The 16,632-nt window shown below is 43.9% G+C and overlaps 1 protein-coding gene across 1 annotated transcript; it reads right to left on the bottom strand.

Moving 5' to 3' along the window:
- Positions 1-12,913: 12,913 nt before the first annotated feature.
- On the bottom strand, positions 12,914-13,739 carry LOC147896715 (AT-hook motif nuclear-localized protein 23-like). Its single transcript, XM_087381136.1, has one exon. The coding sequence runs from the start codon at positions 13,737-13,739 to the stop codon at positions 12,915-12,917; it is 825 nt and encodes a 274-aa protein (XP_087237262.1). The 3' UTR covers position 12,914.
- Between the last annotated feature and the right edge of the window lie 2,893 nt (positions 13,740-16,632).

The raw sequence follows: 16,632 nt of genomic DNA, 5'->3' as shown, positions 1-16,632 counted from the left end.
TATTCATAGCACGCAAGTCTTCTCGCACTCCTCTCGAGTCCTTGGAACCAACCAAGTGTGCCCAAATAGTAGCCCCCACATTCTTGAAGATATGCATGGGATCCAAGAGATGATTGATTTGTAACTGACCCCAATAAGGAAGCTCATGAAAGATCGATAGCCTCTTCATACCAGAAGGAGGTTCCTCTCCATTCGCCCTCCAAGCTTGAATCCAGTCACTTGCCTTCAAATATGATGGTGGTGGATCAAGCTGACCTCCATGTGCGAGATGGTCGAGCGGAAGGTATCGAGCATGACCTTCATAAACATTTTTCCTCATATGTTTGGAGTAGCATGCAAGCGATTTCAGAGCCGGTCCACAAATAGGACAAGCATGGTACCCACTTGTAACAAGTCCTGCGCGCGTGCATGAATGTGTTAGTACAAGACATGCATGCAAAAGAGAGTCAAAAAAGCATAATCCCTCATTGTACATGTAAAGACACAACCACGTACCTGCGCGCTCTCCATATCCTGGGTAGTCATGCATGGTCCACATCAAGATACCCCTGACCAAAATATCATTGGTATGTCTAGGAGCTATGGAAATATCAAAGACCTGCACTCCTCTCCATAATATCTGTAACTCCTCTATCAAAGGTGCCATGTACACGTCCATGTTTTTTGCCTTGTACTTTCTTGGCACAAGTAGTGCAAGCATGAGGTGTCCCTATTTTATTGTTAGCCATGGTGGGATATTGTAATTCACCACGACTATGGGCCATGTTGACCAAGATGTCGAGCGTAACCCGAAAGGATTCACGTCATCCATGGCTAGCCCAAGATGTAAGTTGTGTGGCTCCCTCGCAAAGTCCGGCCACTGATTATCTATGTGCTTCCAAGCTGCACAATCTGCGGGAATCCTCAATGTGTCATCAGTGGACCGATGAGATGCATGCCATGTCATCAACTCCGCTATGGATTTGCATCGGAACATGTGTTGTATTCTTGCAATGATGGGAAAGTGTCTCAAGACCTTTACCGGTATCCGCTCACCCTGCAAGTCATCTCTATATCGTTGTTTCCCACACTTTGGACAACTAGCCAAATCTCCATGCTCACGACGAAAGAGAATACAATCATTACGGCAAGCATGGATGGTATCATAATCCATACCCACCATTGTTAGCATCTTTTTCGCTTCATCTCTTGATGCGGGCATGGTATTTGGTGCAGGCAACATCTTCTGGAGCAACCTATGACAAAGACACTATCCAAATGATGATTCTCAAAACAAATAATATCCAAATAATGAGTCAAATTAATGCAAGAGCTAACCTCATTAAGGTCGAGACACTTGTATGCGACCACCCATACTTTACTTGTAGATTCAAGATTGAGAGACAAGCACGTAGTTTAGACATCCTAGCACCCTCGTACAATTGTGTTGATTGCAACTCTCGCATTTTGACCCCAGACTCTGACATCACGTGTACGTGGGATGTAGTGCCCCTAAAAATGGAATCCATCATGTCGACCATACCCTCGTCATCATCCGGGAGACTATAGTCTTACTGAAAGTGAGAAGGTATATGCGTACCCTCGTCACCCTCCTCATCCTGTTTTAAGATTTCGTGTAAATATAAGATCTTCTATTTCCTGGTATACAATAAGACTGTGAACTTAAATAGCTTTGACTTACCGATGGTCCATCAACATGTGCAACACCAACGGTGGGTACTGGTTCCGACTCCTCCCCATACATCCACAAGTGGCGCATGATAATATGACGTTGATGTTGTACTTCTCGCTTGCAATGAGTGCAATGACAATATAAACTCTCCGTAAGCCACTTCGTGCTCTCGGGCATTGGTGCATCATCGGACGAGCTTCCACTCGTCCCTTCCATCTACACTTATAAAATCACAACATAAGCATGAAGAAGAGATATTAACAGTAATAAAATAGCATGTATGAGCTTCTTTTCATGTTACAACAAAAAGTGACTGTAAGCATCGCTATATAGCGACCTTTTTGCTCTGTTCCATCGCTATATAGCGACGTTTAAGCGTCGCTATATAGCGACACTGTGGGTTAAAACCCGAAACTCTCGTCGCGCGGTGTTTTCTTCATACTAATCTCTAATCTCGCAAGATAGCAAGCCAATATCTCCTCCCACCTATCTTCGACGACCTCCCACCTATTTCAAGCAACCTCCCACTCTATTTTCCACTCCTCACCCTTCTCCTAGCTCTTGTACTCCCTCTCTACCCTTTTCCCTCTTTGGTTTCTTCAAAGGAAGTTCTTCAAGACGTGAGTTTGTTTCAACAATGTAGGTTGTTTGTTTGTTAGCTTTAGTTTTGTGAGTGCTTCTTCTTGTATTGCTAAACCTGTAAACTAGTTTTCATGCTCGTTTTCAAAGGATTGAAACAAAAAACGAGATTTCAAGAAAGAAAGAAGACTCACCTCTTTTTTCTATATTTCTCTTCCTTCTCTTTCTCCTTGTCTCCTCAATCTCCTCCTTTCCTTGTCTCCTCAATCTCCTCCTTTCAAGAAGTTGCTTTTGTAATCTCCTCCTTCCTCTAACATCTTATTTGAAAAAATGGGTTGTTTTCTCTCTTTTGTAGGGCCAGTCCACTACACCGAGTGGGACATACTATTTCAGGTAAGTGCTTCCTCTTTTTTCTATTTATTATTTTTGTTATTTGCATTGTTATTTTTGGTAAGCGCTAGCTGCAATGATGGGCGTAGGAACCCTCTCTTCCCCTCAAACTCTTTCCTTCTTCCCCCTTCTCTTATTCTCTTTTTTCCCCCTTCTCTTTTTTCCTTCTCTTATTCTCTCTTTCCCCCTTCTCTCTTTCCTTTCCCTCTTATTCTCTATTTCTGCATAAGCATAAGCATAAGCTCATGCTTATTCTCATGCATGCGCATGAGCTTATGCTCATGCTTATGCTTCTCTCTTTCCCCCTTCTCTCATTCTCTATTTCCGCATAAGCTCATGCATAAGCATAAGCATAAGCTCATGCTTATGCTTCTCTCTTTCCCCCTTCTCTATTCCCCCCTTCTCTCATTCTCTATTTCTGCATAAGCTCATGCATAAGCATAAGCATGAGCTTATGCCTATGCTTATGCTTATGCATGAGCATGGGCTTATGCCTATGCTTATGCTTATGCATGAGCATGGGCTTATGCTCATGCTTATGCTTCTCTCTTTCCCCCTTCTCTATTTCCCCCTTCTCTCATTCTCTATTTCTGCATAAGCTCATGCTCATGCATAAGCATAAGCTCATGCGTATGCTCATGCATGATCATGAGCTTATGCTCATGCTTATGCTTCTCTCTTTCCCCCTTCTCTATTTCCCCCTTCTCTCATTCTCTATTTCCGCATAGGCTCATGCATAAGCATAAGCATGAGCTTATGCTTATGCTTATGCTTAAGCATAAGCATAAGCATAAGCTCAATCTTATGCTCATGCATGAGCATGAGCTTATGCTCATGCTTATGCTTCTCTCTTTCCGCCTTCTCTATTTCTCCCTTCTCTCATTCTCTATTTCTGCATAAGCTCATGCATAAGCATAAGCTTATGCTTATGCTCATGCATGAGCATGAGCTTATGCTCATGCTTATGCTTCTCTCTTTCCCCCTTCTCTATTTCCCCCTTCTCTCATTCTCTATTTCCGCATAAGCTCATGCATAAGCATAAGCTCATGCTTATGCTTATGCATGAGCATGAGCTTATGCTCATGCTTATGCTTCTCTCTTTCCCCCTTCTCTATTCCCCCCTTCTCTCATTCTCTATTTCTGCATAAGCTCATGCTCATGCATAAGCATAAGCATGAGCTTATGCTTATGCTCATGCATGAGCTTATGCTTATGCTCATGCATGAGCATGAGCTTATGCTCATGCTTATGCTTCTCTCTTTCCCCCTACTCTCATTCTCTATTTCCGCATAAGCTCATGCAAAGCATGAGCTTATGCGGAAATAGAGAATGAGAGAAGGGGGAAATAGAGAAGGGGGAAAGAGAGAAGCATAAGCATGAGCTTATGCTTATGCTTATGCTTAAGCATAAGCATAAGCACTTAAGCATAAGCATAAGCATAAGCTCATGCTTATGCTCATGCATAAACATGAGCTTATGCTCATGCTTATGCTTCTCTCTTTCCCCCTTCTCTATTTCCCCCTTCTCTCATTTTCTATTTCCGCATAAGCTCATGCATAAGCATAAGCATGAGCTTATGCCTATGCTTATGCTTATGCATGAGCATGAGCTTACGCTCATGCTTATGCTTCTCTCTTTCCCCCTTCTCTATTTCCACCTTCTCTCATTCTCTATTTCCGCATAAGCATAAGCATGAGCTTATGCCTATGGTTATGCTTAAGCATAAGCATAAGCATGAGCTTATGCTCTTATGCATGAGCATGAGCTTATGCTAATGCTTATGCTTATGCATGAGCATGAGCTTATGCTCATGCTTATGCTTCTCTTTTTCCCCCTTCTCTATTTCCTCTAACTCTTATTCTCTATTTCTGCATAAGCCCATGCTCATGCATGAGCATAAGCATGAGCTTATGCTTATGCTTATGCTTAAAGCATAAGCATAAGCATAAGCTCATGCTTATGCTCATGCATGAGTATGAGCTTATGCTCATGCTTATGCTTCTCTCTTTCCCCCTTCTCTCATTCCTCTAACTCTTATTCTCTATTTCCGCATAAGCTCATGCATAACCATAAGCATGAGCTTATGCTCATGCTTATTCTTCTCTCTTTCCCGCTTCTCTATTTCCTCTAACTCTTATTCTCTATTTCCGCATAAGCATAAGCATGAGCTTATGCTCATGCTTATGCTTCACTTTTTCCCCCTTCTCTATTTCCTCTAACTCTTATTCTCTATTTCTGCATAAGCTCATGCTCATGCATGAGCATAAGCATGAGCTTATGCTTATGCTTATGCTTATGCTTAAGCATAAGCATAAGCATGAGCTCATGCTTATGCTCATCTAACTCTTATTCTCTACTTCTGCATAAGGTCATGCATAAGCATAAGCATGAGATTATGCTCATGCTTAAACTTCTCTCTTTCCCCCTTCTCTATTTCCTCTAACTCTTATTCTCTATTTCTGCATAAGCATAAGCTCATGCTTATGCTTATGCATGAGCATGAGCTTATGCTCATGCTTATGCTTCTCTCTTTCCCCCTTCTCTTATTCTCTCTAACTCTTATTCTCTATTTCCCTCTTCTTCCTCTTCTCCTCCCCCTTCTCTTTTCCCCCTTCTCTTTTCCCTCTAAAGTCCTCTTCTTTCCCTCTTTCCTTTCCCTCTTCTTTCCTTTCCATCTTCTTTCTCTTTGCCTATGCCTATGCCTATGCCTATGCTTATGTTTGTTTTTTTGTTTTTTGTTTTCGTGTTTGTGTCTATGTTAGACATGGGATCGCGTCGCTCATCCGATGAGTACGGGCAGCCTCACAGGAGAAAAGCTCATGATCTTTATGCTCCAGAGGACTTTGATTCCTCTCAGGCGACTACCCCGAGGACTACCCCTGGTCCGACTCCTCTCGGACCTAGCACTACAACTACCCCTGGTCCGACTCCTCTTTCACGTAGCACTGCGACTACCCCTTGGGGAACTCCTTTGCTAGCTGCGCATGGCTTTGTCGGGAGTCCCGACGAGTTTGTAGCACAGATGAGCGATGAGGAGACAGTGAGATTCTTCTCTCTACTATCTCAGAGGACCTCAGCAATTCCCTCCCCTACACCGACGGGTGGATGTACTACCCAGCCGTCCCCTCGTGCCCCTTCGACCGCGGGGTCATCACCTGTGCATGCCTCTCGTAAGGGAAGGAAGAGTAGGAAGGGCGGCTCATGTTGTGCTGACTCGGGAGATGTAGACGAGTCAGCACGCTCATGCTCTTACAGGTCTCCACTTAGTCCGGAGACACAGTATCAGTCAGGTCCCTTTCCCTCTCCTACCCCCACTGCTACTCCTCGCTCCGGAAGCGCTCGTGCGGCTTCCACTCCTTCTGACTCTGCTAGTGTCAGTCCTCCTTACTCATCAGGGGATCTCTCCTATCAAATCACAGTTGCCGGAGAGATAATAGAAGATAGAAAGGGCAAAGCAGTGATGGCCACCATGAGGAGGTTGATGAGTCATCACTTCAAGAGCCACATTGCTACCGATTGGCGGTATCAAGATGCCCAAAAGAAGTAGGCGGTCATTGATGAGTTAAAACAAAGATACCCTAACCCGCCAAATGTGGAGTTTAATGAGGATTATATGCAAGAGTGCATGGGTTTGGTCTTGAAGCATCATAGATCAACCTTGCATACTTCCATCACAAAGGAGTTAGCTAAACCCAGCTGGGTAGACAAAGCTGATTGAAAGTACTTCAAGAAGCAAAATAGGGACCATCCTGAATTGTTCGAGGGTCTGAGGAGGGCTGCGAAGAGACGGCTGGACGTCATAGGTACTTCGCACTTTGGTGCAGGCGGACGGTATGCGTTCGAGGCAACCGTGGTAATTCTACTTCTTCTCATCTAATGTATTGTTCTATTTGTTTTACCACATATTACATGCACTTTAGCTAACGCTAACTCTCATAAATTGGATCCACATCAAGCTGTGATGGGTCGTCTTCCTACAAATGCAGAGATGCGACGCGCATTTCGGATAGGAACAAAGCCGTGGTTCATTGAGCAAGAGGCAATGGGAGCGACGGTCGATTGGGCTGAGGTGGCTGCTCGCACGGTATAAGTTTACTTCTACTTGTAATCTCACTTTTTAATTTAAGTAATTCCAATCTAATTTTCGATTTATATGGTTCACTCTTAGGGTCAAAGCTCAAGCGTCCCATCATCGGAGGCAAGCGATCAACAGGGCCAAGGATCAGACGCAACTGACGAGGATGAGGGAGAAGACGCAGCTGACGAGGACCAAGGAACAGGCCAACAAGATGAGGATGATTCGGATTCGGATGAGTAGTTGTGGTAGTAGCATTTTCTTCGCCCTGTATGTCATTTTGTATATCCGCTCGTTTGAGCAATTTTGTATCGCCCTTTCGAAAGGGTAATTTTATTACAAACAGTGTTGTATATGTCCGACATATATATGCTTTTGTTGCTCATCATTTCACAAGAGCGATTTTGTATCACCCTTCTCGCAAGGGAAATTTTGTTATAAAAAAACTTTGTTTTGTAATGGCCCAAAAAAAAAGGATTAGTGGGGCTAAACAGGGCCATAGCAAGCCCTGTTTAGCCCCACTAACCCTTTTTTTTAGTTCTATTAATCGTCGCTATATAGCGACGTTTACCAGTGTCGCTATATAGCGACGATTAACAGTGTTGCTATATAGCGACGTTTGTCATTGTCGCTATATAGCGACGTTTCTTAGTGTCGCTATATAGCGACGCTTTATAGCGACGGTCCTTTTCCGACGCTTTTAGCGACGTTTGCGCCCGTGAAAAAAAAAATTTAATGTAAAAAGCATCGGTATTTTCGTCGGAAAATGGCCTATGCCTTGTAGTGTGTGCCTCAAGGGAAAGGACGCAACAAAGTAATAGACACGGAGTTGCATAATAGTATCAACCTCTATTGTGTGCTGAATAGTGATGTGATGAAAAGATGGGTGACAAGATACGAGGATGCAAAGGCAAGAAGACAAGAAGAAAGGGCCCTCTTTCGTACACACCACGGATCTTGTGTGCCATACCCTCAGTATCTAAGAGCACTTCCAAAGGATATTCATGTGGATTGGCTACTTGATGAAATGGAGAAAGCAGAGAAAGACGAGGGGATGCATATCACAATGGAAGAATGGGAGTATGCGCCTAAGGGATGCATGAGCAAGGTCGGTATATAGAATGTTATGCATAAGTTAGGAACTTTCAATAATTTAGATTTCTTATTTAATTGATTTTTTCTTAGTGTAGTGCACTATGTTCAATGCTATATGGTGTGAGGGCAAGCATTTTCAAACACAACGGATTGATGATAAGAGAAACACACAAGATTGCGACGTCATTGCTAGCTTTGAGGGAGCCAATGGAGCCATGGATGATTATTGTGGCATAATCCAAGATATTATTAAGCTTGACTTTCGATGCTTCTTTGTGTATGTTTTGGATGTAAAGTGGTTTAAGGACGTGGTAGAAAGAGGCCCTAATGCAACAATCAAACGCCAAGCAAGTGGCTTTGTAACTATTGACTCCACAAAGTTTTGGCAAAGTAGGAAGGACACACTAGTACTACCGCAACAATGTGAATAGGTACTATGCACACATATAAAAATACTCACTTTTAAATATTTGATGCAAGGAAAATAACATGATTGTATTTGTGTTTGAATTAGGTTGTCTATCAACCAATGGTGGATAATAATAGATGGTGGCACGTCATACCTATTATGCCACGTTCCAAAGTGATGTATAGTACATTTACTAATATGGAGCGTATGGAGGATGATCATGGCCATGGACGTGATGATGACCGTGATACGAGAAAGGAGGATGATCATGAGATAGGAGATACAGATATTGAGGCCATTACCCGTGAGGACGAGCCTACCATTGGTGATGCTGATTTCGATGAGCACATGAGTAGCACAAGTAGTAGTGGGTTAAATGTATTTGTAGATCTAAACAATTGTTTGGATTTTGAAGTAGATAGTTTGGCAAGGGTTGATCTCATTGAGGATGAGATTGAATTGTAGCCCATCATTGATATTGGCAAAACTATTTTGCATACTGTCTCATTCTCCTCACCTCACTTAATTCTTGTATATGTGGGCTTGCAAAAAAGCTTTAATGTTTTTGTTAAAATTATGTGCTTTGGTAATCATGGGCAATGTTTGGAAAGCAATGATGTACACAAAAATCTCACTTTCTATATTCTCTGTTTTGCATCTAAATACACGTCTAAATATGCGTCTAAGTCTCAATGTAAACGTGCTAATAGACACACTAATACACGCGCAAATAGATGCACTGATAAACGCAATGTTAGACGGGCCCGTATTTTCTCAGTGTAGACGCGTAAATAGATGTGTTAATACACGTGCAAATAGACGAGTTGTTACACGCGCGATTAGACGCGCCCGTAATTTCTCTATTCAAGCAATGCCTATAGACGCGCCCGCTATTTTGCATGTCTACCAAGCGCGTCTATAGTTGCTTTGTGTTGTTGTGATGGTTATCATAATCCAGGCATAACAATCTAGAGACAGCCACCAAAATTACTACACATTTTACTCAGTGAAGAGTTGAAATTATACAATCCATGTAAGAATGATATACCTAAACAAACTTATTTTGTTTCAAATAGAGGTAAAAAATGATCTTCATCTAATAGAGGTGGACATCAGCAAAAGCATTAGAATCGATAAGAACAAAACAATGATCAAGGAAGCATGAACATAAAAATTTATTTTAGAATCAAAGTCCTTTTATAGATTAGCATAAATATGTCAACATCTTAGTGAAGATCTCATGTGAATAAGTCAAGATAGTGTTAAATAGTATAGACAAAGTCAAACTAGACTACATGGATTTTTCTGACAAAGGTTATTACTTATGTAGGAGATCATGACACATAAGATCTACACAAGGTTACTCATCATTGCTTTTAAACAAATAGCCATTAGTTTCTTTGTCATCAACTGAAGCAAAATATAGAGCTTTAATTTGCATGTAAAAGAAATTTAACTTAGAAGATTACTCCTAGAGATATGTTATTTTGATGAAAGCAACCAACAACAATCTATTGTGACAATCAGCCAGCACATGCACAGCTAAGAATTTTAAATATAATTCCATATGAAGCATATTCATGATAGATCAAGAAAAGACTACAGATTGGAAACATCCCATTATAGCAATGTGATAGTAGAGCCAACATTGAAGTCCTTACCGAGTCACTAAGCAAATTCTCTTTTAAAAGTCATTGACAAGCTCTTGCTTTGGCAAAGGGGAAGGACACTAGGAGAGGAATGGAATAGTAATTCTTAGTGTTTCTTCAACCCTACATTCATTGTCTTGAGAAAAGGCCTATTTCATGATCCCAATCTTGAAGGAAGGTATCATGGATCATAATCTCTATCATCATGTGAGTACTTTTTTTTCAAAGAACATCATGTGAGTATTTGTAAATAGGATCATGTACAAATATCATTCTTTGCGCATAATACCAATGTACAGCTTACTGCTTTGGGTCTCCTCTCTTCTTCTCATTTGTAGGTTTGGGTTTGTGTGTGTGTGTGTGTGTGTGTGTGTGTGTGTGTGTGTGTGTGTGTGAGAGAGTTTGTAAGGGGTAGCATGAAAGAACCTTATCTTTAATCTTGATCCTTTCAAAATAGCACTTTTTAAAAAGAACCTTATCTTTAATCTTGATCCTTTCAAAATAGCACTTTTTAAAAAGAACCTCTGCAACAAAATAAAGATGGACAAATGCTAACAGTTATTGAATTTCTTGGTTCATCATATTAAACCCTAGTTTTTAAAGTGTATGTGCTATAATGTTTGCTTGCAGCTAGTGATAGGTTAGCTATCCCTTCTCCGCCACACAATGGTACATGAGTGGCTATATTCATGTTCATGCTATTGGGATGGCTTACTTGCCACTGCTTTCGTATTCCCTTGCATGTATGATAAAAGTTGAGCAAGCAGCTAGTAGAGTAGACTAAGTAGAGGAGTGTATCTTGGTACTCCTTGTTGTGCTATCTAGTCATGAGCCAGACTTTCTTGGAGAGTATGGGGACAGATTGTTATGAAACTAAGACTTGGCATACTCTCTAATGTGTCTACTAGCTCTGCTATATTCCTATTCAAATGTAGTCCTTCTCCCAAACGGCCTATGAGGCTACCCGGAAACAGCCTTTGAGGCATTGAGGACCATCCCTAACACAATAATGTGCTAACTTGTCGTGAGCATCCACGCGTAAGCGTGCACAAACATATTGTAACGATTATGCTCATCAGAAGTGGTTCTTTCCTGTTGCCAAATGAGGCACCATTGATAGATGGAAGGCTAGAAAACGTCCATGTCAATCCCTGGAATACTATGGCTTAATCCGACAGTAAAAGAAATTCTGCATCTCTATCTTCGGCTTCGTTTGCTTCACAACGGGTCACTCGCTCAAAATCACACCCAATCACCTCGATGCGCTCGAGACCAGTAGTTTACTTTGAGCAAGATTCCCTTAGAAAATACTGACACTACTACGGCTTACAAAGGCCTAGTTACCCTTGGAGAGGCTGCGTAGGGATTTCAGCATCAGCCGGTTAGGGAAACGTGCCACACCTAAATAGGTTAACCAGACTGTTACGATTATCAGAAAACATACTAGTAACTAGTGCAGAATGAGGCTCGCGAGTCCTACTCTCTCTCTCTCTCTCCCTCCCTCACACTCTCAAACTCCTACATTGTACATGCTAGCAGCGTCATCTCATCTTGCTTTCAGCTAGCCTCATGCATGGGCAAATCTTTGTGCTCAATGAAAGTCTTGGGAAGAGATCTAGAAAGACTCTGGAGTCTGAAACCTTACATCAGAGAAGACATCATTCATCTTTGTAAACGTACTTGTCTTATATTATTTCGTATCATCTAGTCATCTGACGCGACAGAACACTTTCGTACTGGAACGGCTACGATATCAACTACTTCTCTTCTTCTGTGTTTGATGTGACATTCGAACTTTATACGAAAGCCTCATCGTGGACAGTCGAGACGCAGTCACGTTAAAGGAAGGATATAAGGCCTAGAATCGGAAGATTCCGTACCAAAGGCCTATGAGATTCTAAACCAGCATGCGATTTCTGGTCCAGCTGACCTTGATGACGTTGACACTTAACATCTGAATGGACATCACTACATGATAGTGCTACCTATTCATTAACATGCATGAAACCAGTACAAGCGTAAGACAGCTTCAGGGAATTCAAACTCTGTGAGGAGGAGGACGATTCACAGCTTAATAGTTTGGAATATTTATGATTCAATTGACATATAATTCTTCTTAACACTGTACACAGGAAGGAATCCATTAAAATCAAAACACAATTTCAATCGTATGCCGCCAAACAAATAATCGGAAAGAAATCATCAATATTAATGAAAACAAATTGTTTGATTTTTGAGAAAGATACCTCTGAAGAGGTGAGTTCACATCCAATGCCTAGCTTACTACAGTCAGAGTCCTCTATCTCTAACAGCACTGACACTGAAATGGCCCTGAGAACCTTTCAGAGGCCCTCCCAGCTGCAGGTTCCGGGATCCATCTTCAAGCTTTAATATCTCTCCTGGGCAGTAAGGCAAGGCATTGAAGGGTATCTTAGTATGTCTTTCAACTGCTGTATACCAAATCAATGCAGCTACAATGATCTCCAAGGAGCTGAGCAGCTACATCATCTGCAGCGAACACGGACTGGGAAACAATCTCCAGAGCTTTATTTGCCAATTAGCAGCTGTTCCGTGACGAGTCATTGCCCATGTTTGATTCTTGCTTTCTTAACAAGTCCTGGGTACTTCTACCACTTTGTATCTAAATGAAAATCTCTAATACCAGGCTATATAGTCTAAACATACAAGCTTAAACTGGGAATCACAAACGCCAATGTCTGAAAAACTAAAGGAAAAAGAAACAATCTCCACTTGAGCCACATATAAGCCCACTGAATCCCCTTGCACAGTCAAAATCTGGTGCTCTTTGTGTAGTTCCTATCCTACGTGTGATTAACAGCGTGCGCCTGAAAAGTAGCACCCTTACTCACATTATTCAAATGATTTTACCCACTGAAGAATGTGCTGACCTTCTTGATTCTTTAGAGGAATGATGCCAGAGGGTGTCTGCGTCACCATCCCTACGAAACTAGGTCATGGACGCCTGCACCTGCCTGGCTTTTCTGCTACACGCTGAGAGGAGGTTACAAAACTCGTATGTCGTTGTCAATATGGAGGGCGACCTCCGGCCGCTGCCCAGGCATAGACGTCCGGCAATTGGCAGTTCGTGAGCAGATTGGGAGGCACGTTGTAGAGAGTCATATTGGAAGGATCGGGTAGCTGCGGTTGTGGAGCGAGGGCCGAAGATTGAGAAGCACCACCAGGTTGCATAGGCAATGGTTCGTCTTCATCCAATGGCAAACGATCGTAGGAGGCGTTGAGGAAGGAAGCAGCCATTACAACGACAGGACCGGAGGCCACAAGAGCGCCCACAACACTACCACCCACGACTTGGCCCTGCCCTCCGGCCAAGTAGATCGTCAATCCCGTTGCTCCTGGAGGAGCTGGGGGTGGAAGGAAAGAGCCAGAAAGCGAGAGAATTTCGAAGCGGCCGTGCAAAGTAACTGTTGCCCCTGGAGCTGCAGGCTGCCTGAGAGTAACGTTCGTGACAGTCCCGCTGCCACTCAGTATGCAAATCCCCCGCTGTCTTCTACGTGCAAACGTTGCAACGCTCTCTCCAACGTCGCACCCATTGGCAATTTCCAAAACATGAGCTCGCAATGCATTGGCACTGTCCCTTGTGATGATGATGGGGGGCTTAGGCTTGTTCTTCGATCCAGGAGGCCGGCCCCTGGGCCTCCTGGGTGCTTCTCCTGCTTCCCCCGTGATTGTTGTTAGAGCTCCCGGGTTCTCTCTGGATCGGTTCTTGCCGCCGCGGCCTGGTCCGCTGTTACCGCTATTCTCGTCCTCCGAAGCGCGCAAGTCTCTCTGAACAAGAGAAGGTTGAGAGAGTGGAGCGCGTCCTAGAGTACCTGGTTCGACACCTGCCATAAAAACATTCCCTGGGAATAGAGGGTTCAGTGCTCTTCACGTATGGATAGAGGTCAGCTGCTGAAGGGCTTCACATGAAGTAGGTCTAGCTGCCTGCGATGTTGGTCACTCCTGAGCTGGGCCGGATAACCCAAACAAAGGGTGCGCGTGTCTGGGTATGAGTTTGATAGAGCACACAAAGACAAAGGGAGAGACAGAGACAGAGAGAGAAGGAGAGGTGTTGAACTGGAGGTGCCCTAGGATCTCAATTAGGCTTCCATGATCAGCAATCGACAGATGAAATCGGTTAACTGAAAGGTAACGTGGGAAGGACATCAGTAAAAGGGGGCGAGAGTAAAGAGCCGGGAGCGACAGAGGTGATGGTTGAGGAGATCGGATCAGATCTGTGGGAGTTTTTTTTTTGTGGGGAAAGGTACGGGAATTTGAATGGACGGGAGTGAGCTAGGGAGCTACCTACTAGGAAGCTAGCTAGAATGGAGAGGTAGAAAGGGATGAGCAAGGGGAGTAGGATAGTGGGTGAAGGAAAGGGGAGTAGGATGGATGGATGGACGGACGGACAGAAAATAAAAGAGAGAGAGAGAGAGAGAGAATAGCTCGAGAGCTGCTAGGGAAGAGAGAGGGTAGGAGGAGTGAGGGTGGGAGAAGTGGGATGAGAGTAGGCTGATCAGGCAAAGGAGGGAGATAGGGGTGGTGAGGAGGAAGAGGGTGGAGTGGTAGAAGGGAAGAAGGAGAAGGTGATGAGGTGGAAGAAGGCAGAAGAAGAAGAAGAGAGGGAGGAGGACTAGGAGGAGGAGGGCAACGACAAAGCAACAGAAACATGAACAACATTATAGGAGAAGCACAAACGGAAGAAGAAGAAGAAGAGGTTGATGACTATGGGTGCAGCTGATAAAGAGCGTAATTGGAAGAAGAATTCGACAATGAAGAAGAGGCTGATTTGCTGAATGCTGAGTAATTGTTGCGAGTAATAAGAAGAAGGGAAAGCAAAGCAAAGCAGAGAGAAGAAGATGAAGAAGAAGCAAAGGAGAACTTAGAGGGCGACGTTGAATTGGGAAGTGTGCAGTGCGCGTGGGCTAGTGGGGCGGCTTTCGGGTCCCTCGTCCTTAATCCTCTCTTTAGTCCTTAATCACTTTATCTAATGTCCTCATCCAACGGCCCCTATTGCTCCTCCCCCCATCACGTCCCCTTGTCGGCGATCCCACATCCATGCATTATTATTCCCCCCTTTCACGTGTCCCCCGTTAATCAACCCCCCCCCCCCCCCCGCCACCCCATCCAACGTACTTATCCCTTAATCCCAACCCTAATCCTTCTAAGTTCTCCTTAACTTTTGGCCCCCTCGTTCCCCTCTCCGAAAGCCCATGATTGACTTCCTTGTTCCATGCTAAACCCCCCTTCATGCCCAACTCCCCCTTGGCTCCTTTACGCTCTAATCGTGGCGCTTTCCTTGCCACATGCCCCTCACGACCATGACGCCCGATTGGCCCACCAATCCCGCATTGCGTTCTACATCATCCTCTGCTCCCCACTTTCTTTTCAAACAAATGGTGTGGAGCATCCATGAAGTCTCCATCCCTGGCTCCCTTGAGGGACCAAGGACGGCGACCCGTCGGCAACGCTCACCCCATTGAGCTCGTCACCATTATCCCACCTTATGTGAACCCAACGGACCTCCCACAGGGTAGAAGTGCCTTTAGGACAAGCTCAAACACCGCTGACCGGAGCACATCGCACCAACGAGCATACTGCAACAAAAGTAGTATTAGATAGGTCCCCCAAGATCTCCTAAAAAGTAAAAGTGGATAAGCAAGTTAATTATTGTTGGAATACCAAGCTCTTTATCGTGCTATATTTTTTCTGCTTCCACTTTGTTAGCTTCGAGCAGCCCCAACCTCTGGAGCATTTGCGCATTCCTAACAATCCGTAACTTGCAGAGCCCATTATCCAAAGAATAAACAGGCTAAAATATGATCATGATTCAGTAGTCTCCAACGCCTAGCTTGCTCAATAGACATTCCCACTTTATTTAACAATCAACAGTACGTAGCTCAGTCAAAAACAACATTTAGAACTTCAGATATCACCCAATGACCATAGCCTCCCAGTTGACGTGCCTTTTATCAGCTGAAGAGATGCTCTCCTCGTATCCCTTGATCGTAAATGACACGTTGCGCAACTGCGCATGTGCACCTGACCCAGTTTCCTGTGCACCATCGAAGACTAATTTTTTATTCAACTGTGTATCCGCTGAAACATTACGTAAAGCGTTGGACGACACATTATTTTGATGCAGTGTAGCGGCGAAAAAGGGGGACGTGATCTGGATAAATTATTCAGATTGCTAAAGATGGCCACTGCAAATTATTCCGCCACCCCAAAGATAGGCTGGTTGCAAATTGCAATGGCGTGACCTCCAAGGCAAAAGGCATGTGTTCGGACAGCCTGCAGGAGAAAGCGAGGTGGCAGCATGTTGCCCGAATACTCAAGCAGCAGGATGCGCATTGCGAAGGATCTTCCAAGAGTCAGGACCAAGACGCTCAACTTTGGAAGCGAGAAAAGAGATTGACAAACAAGGTTAGCTGCCTGTTCATGCATCAAGGATCTCGTCGCTCTTCTCAACCGGGGGCCGGCAGTTCGCGGTGTCACCGAAGGTTGGGTAAACGATAGCCAAAGTTGAGCGGCCTTGAAGCTTGAACTGCAGATTATTACCGCGCAATCAAGTATTGGAGGTCCTGCAACTCGCCCAGGGACTTGGAACTGGAAGATATGCCTCTTTATTTTAGCATCTGAACACAAACAAACTGCCTCCAGAGAGTCCAGACTCCCTAGCTATTGACGGACAACAGAATACTGCAAAGCTTGAGCGCCATAAGATATACAATATTATTTGTGA

The sequence above is a fragment of the Dipteris shenzhenensis genome, chromosome 11, assembly GCF_047967505.1.
Source record: "Dipteris shenzhenensis isolate YYH24624 ecotype China chromosome 11, Dip_SZ_1.0, whole genome shotgun sequence".
Classification (NCBI taxonomy): Eukaryota; Viridiplantae; Streptophyta; class Polypodiopsida; order Gleicheniales; family Dipteridaceae; genus Dipteris; species Dipteris shenzhenensis.
Note: the sequence above shows the minus strand (reverse complement) of the source record. Positions and strands in the feature narration are given on the sequence as shown.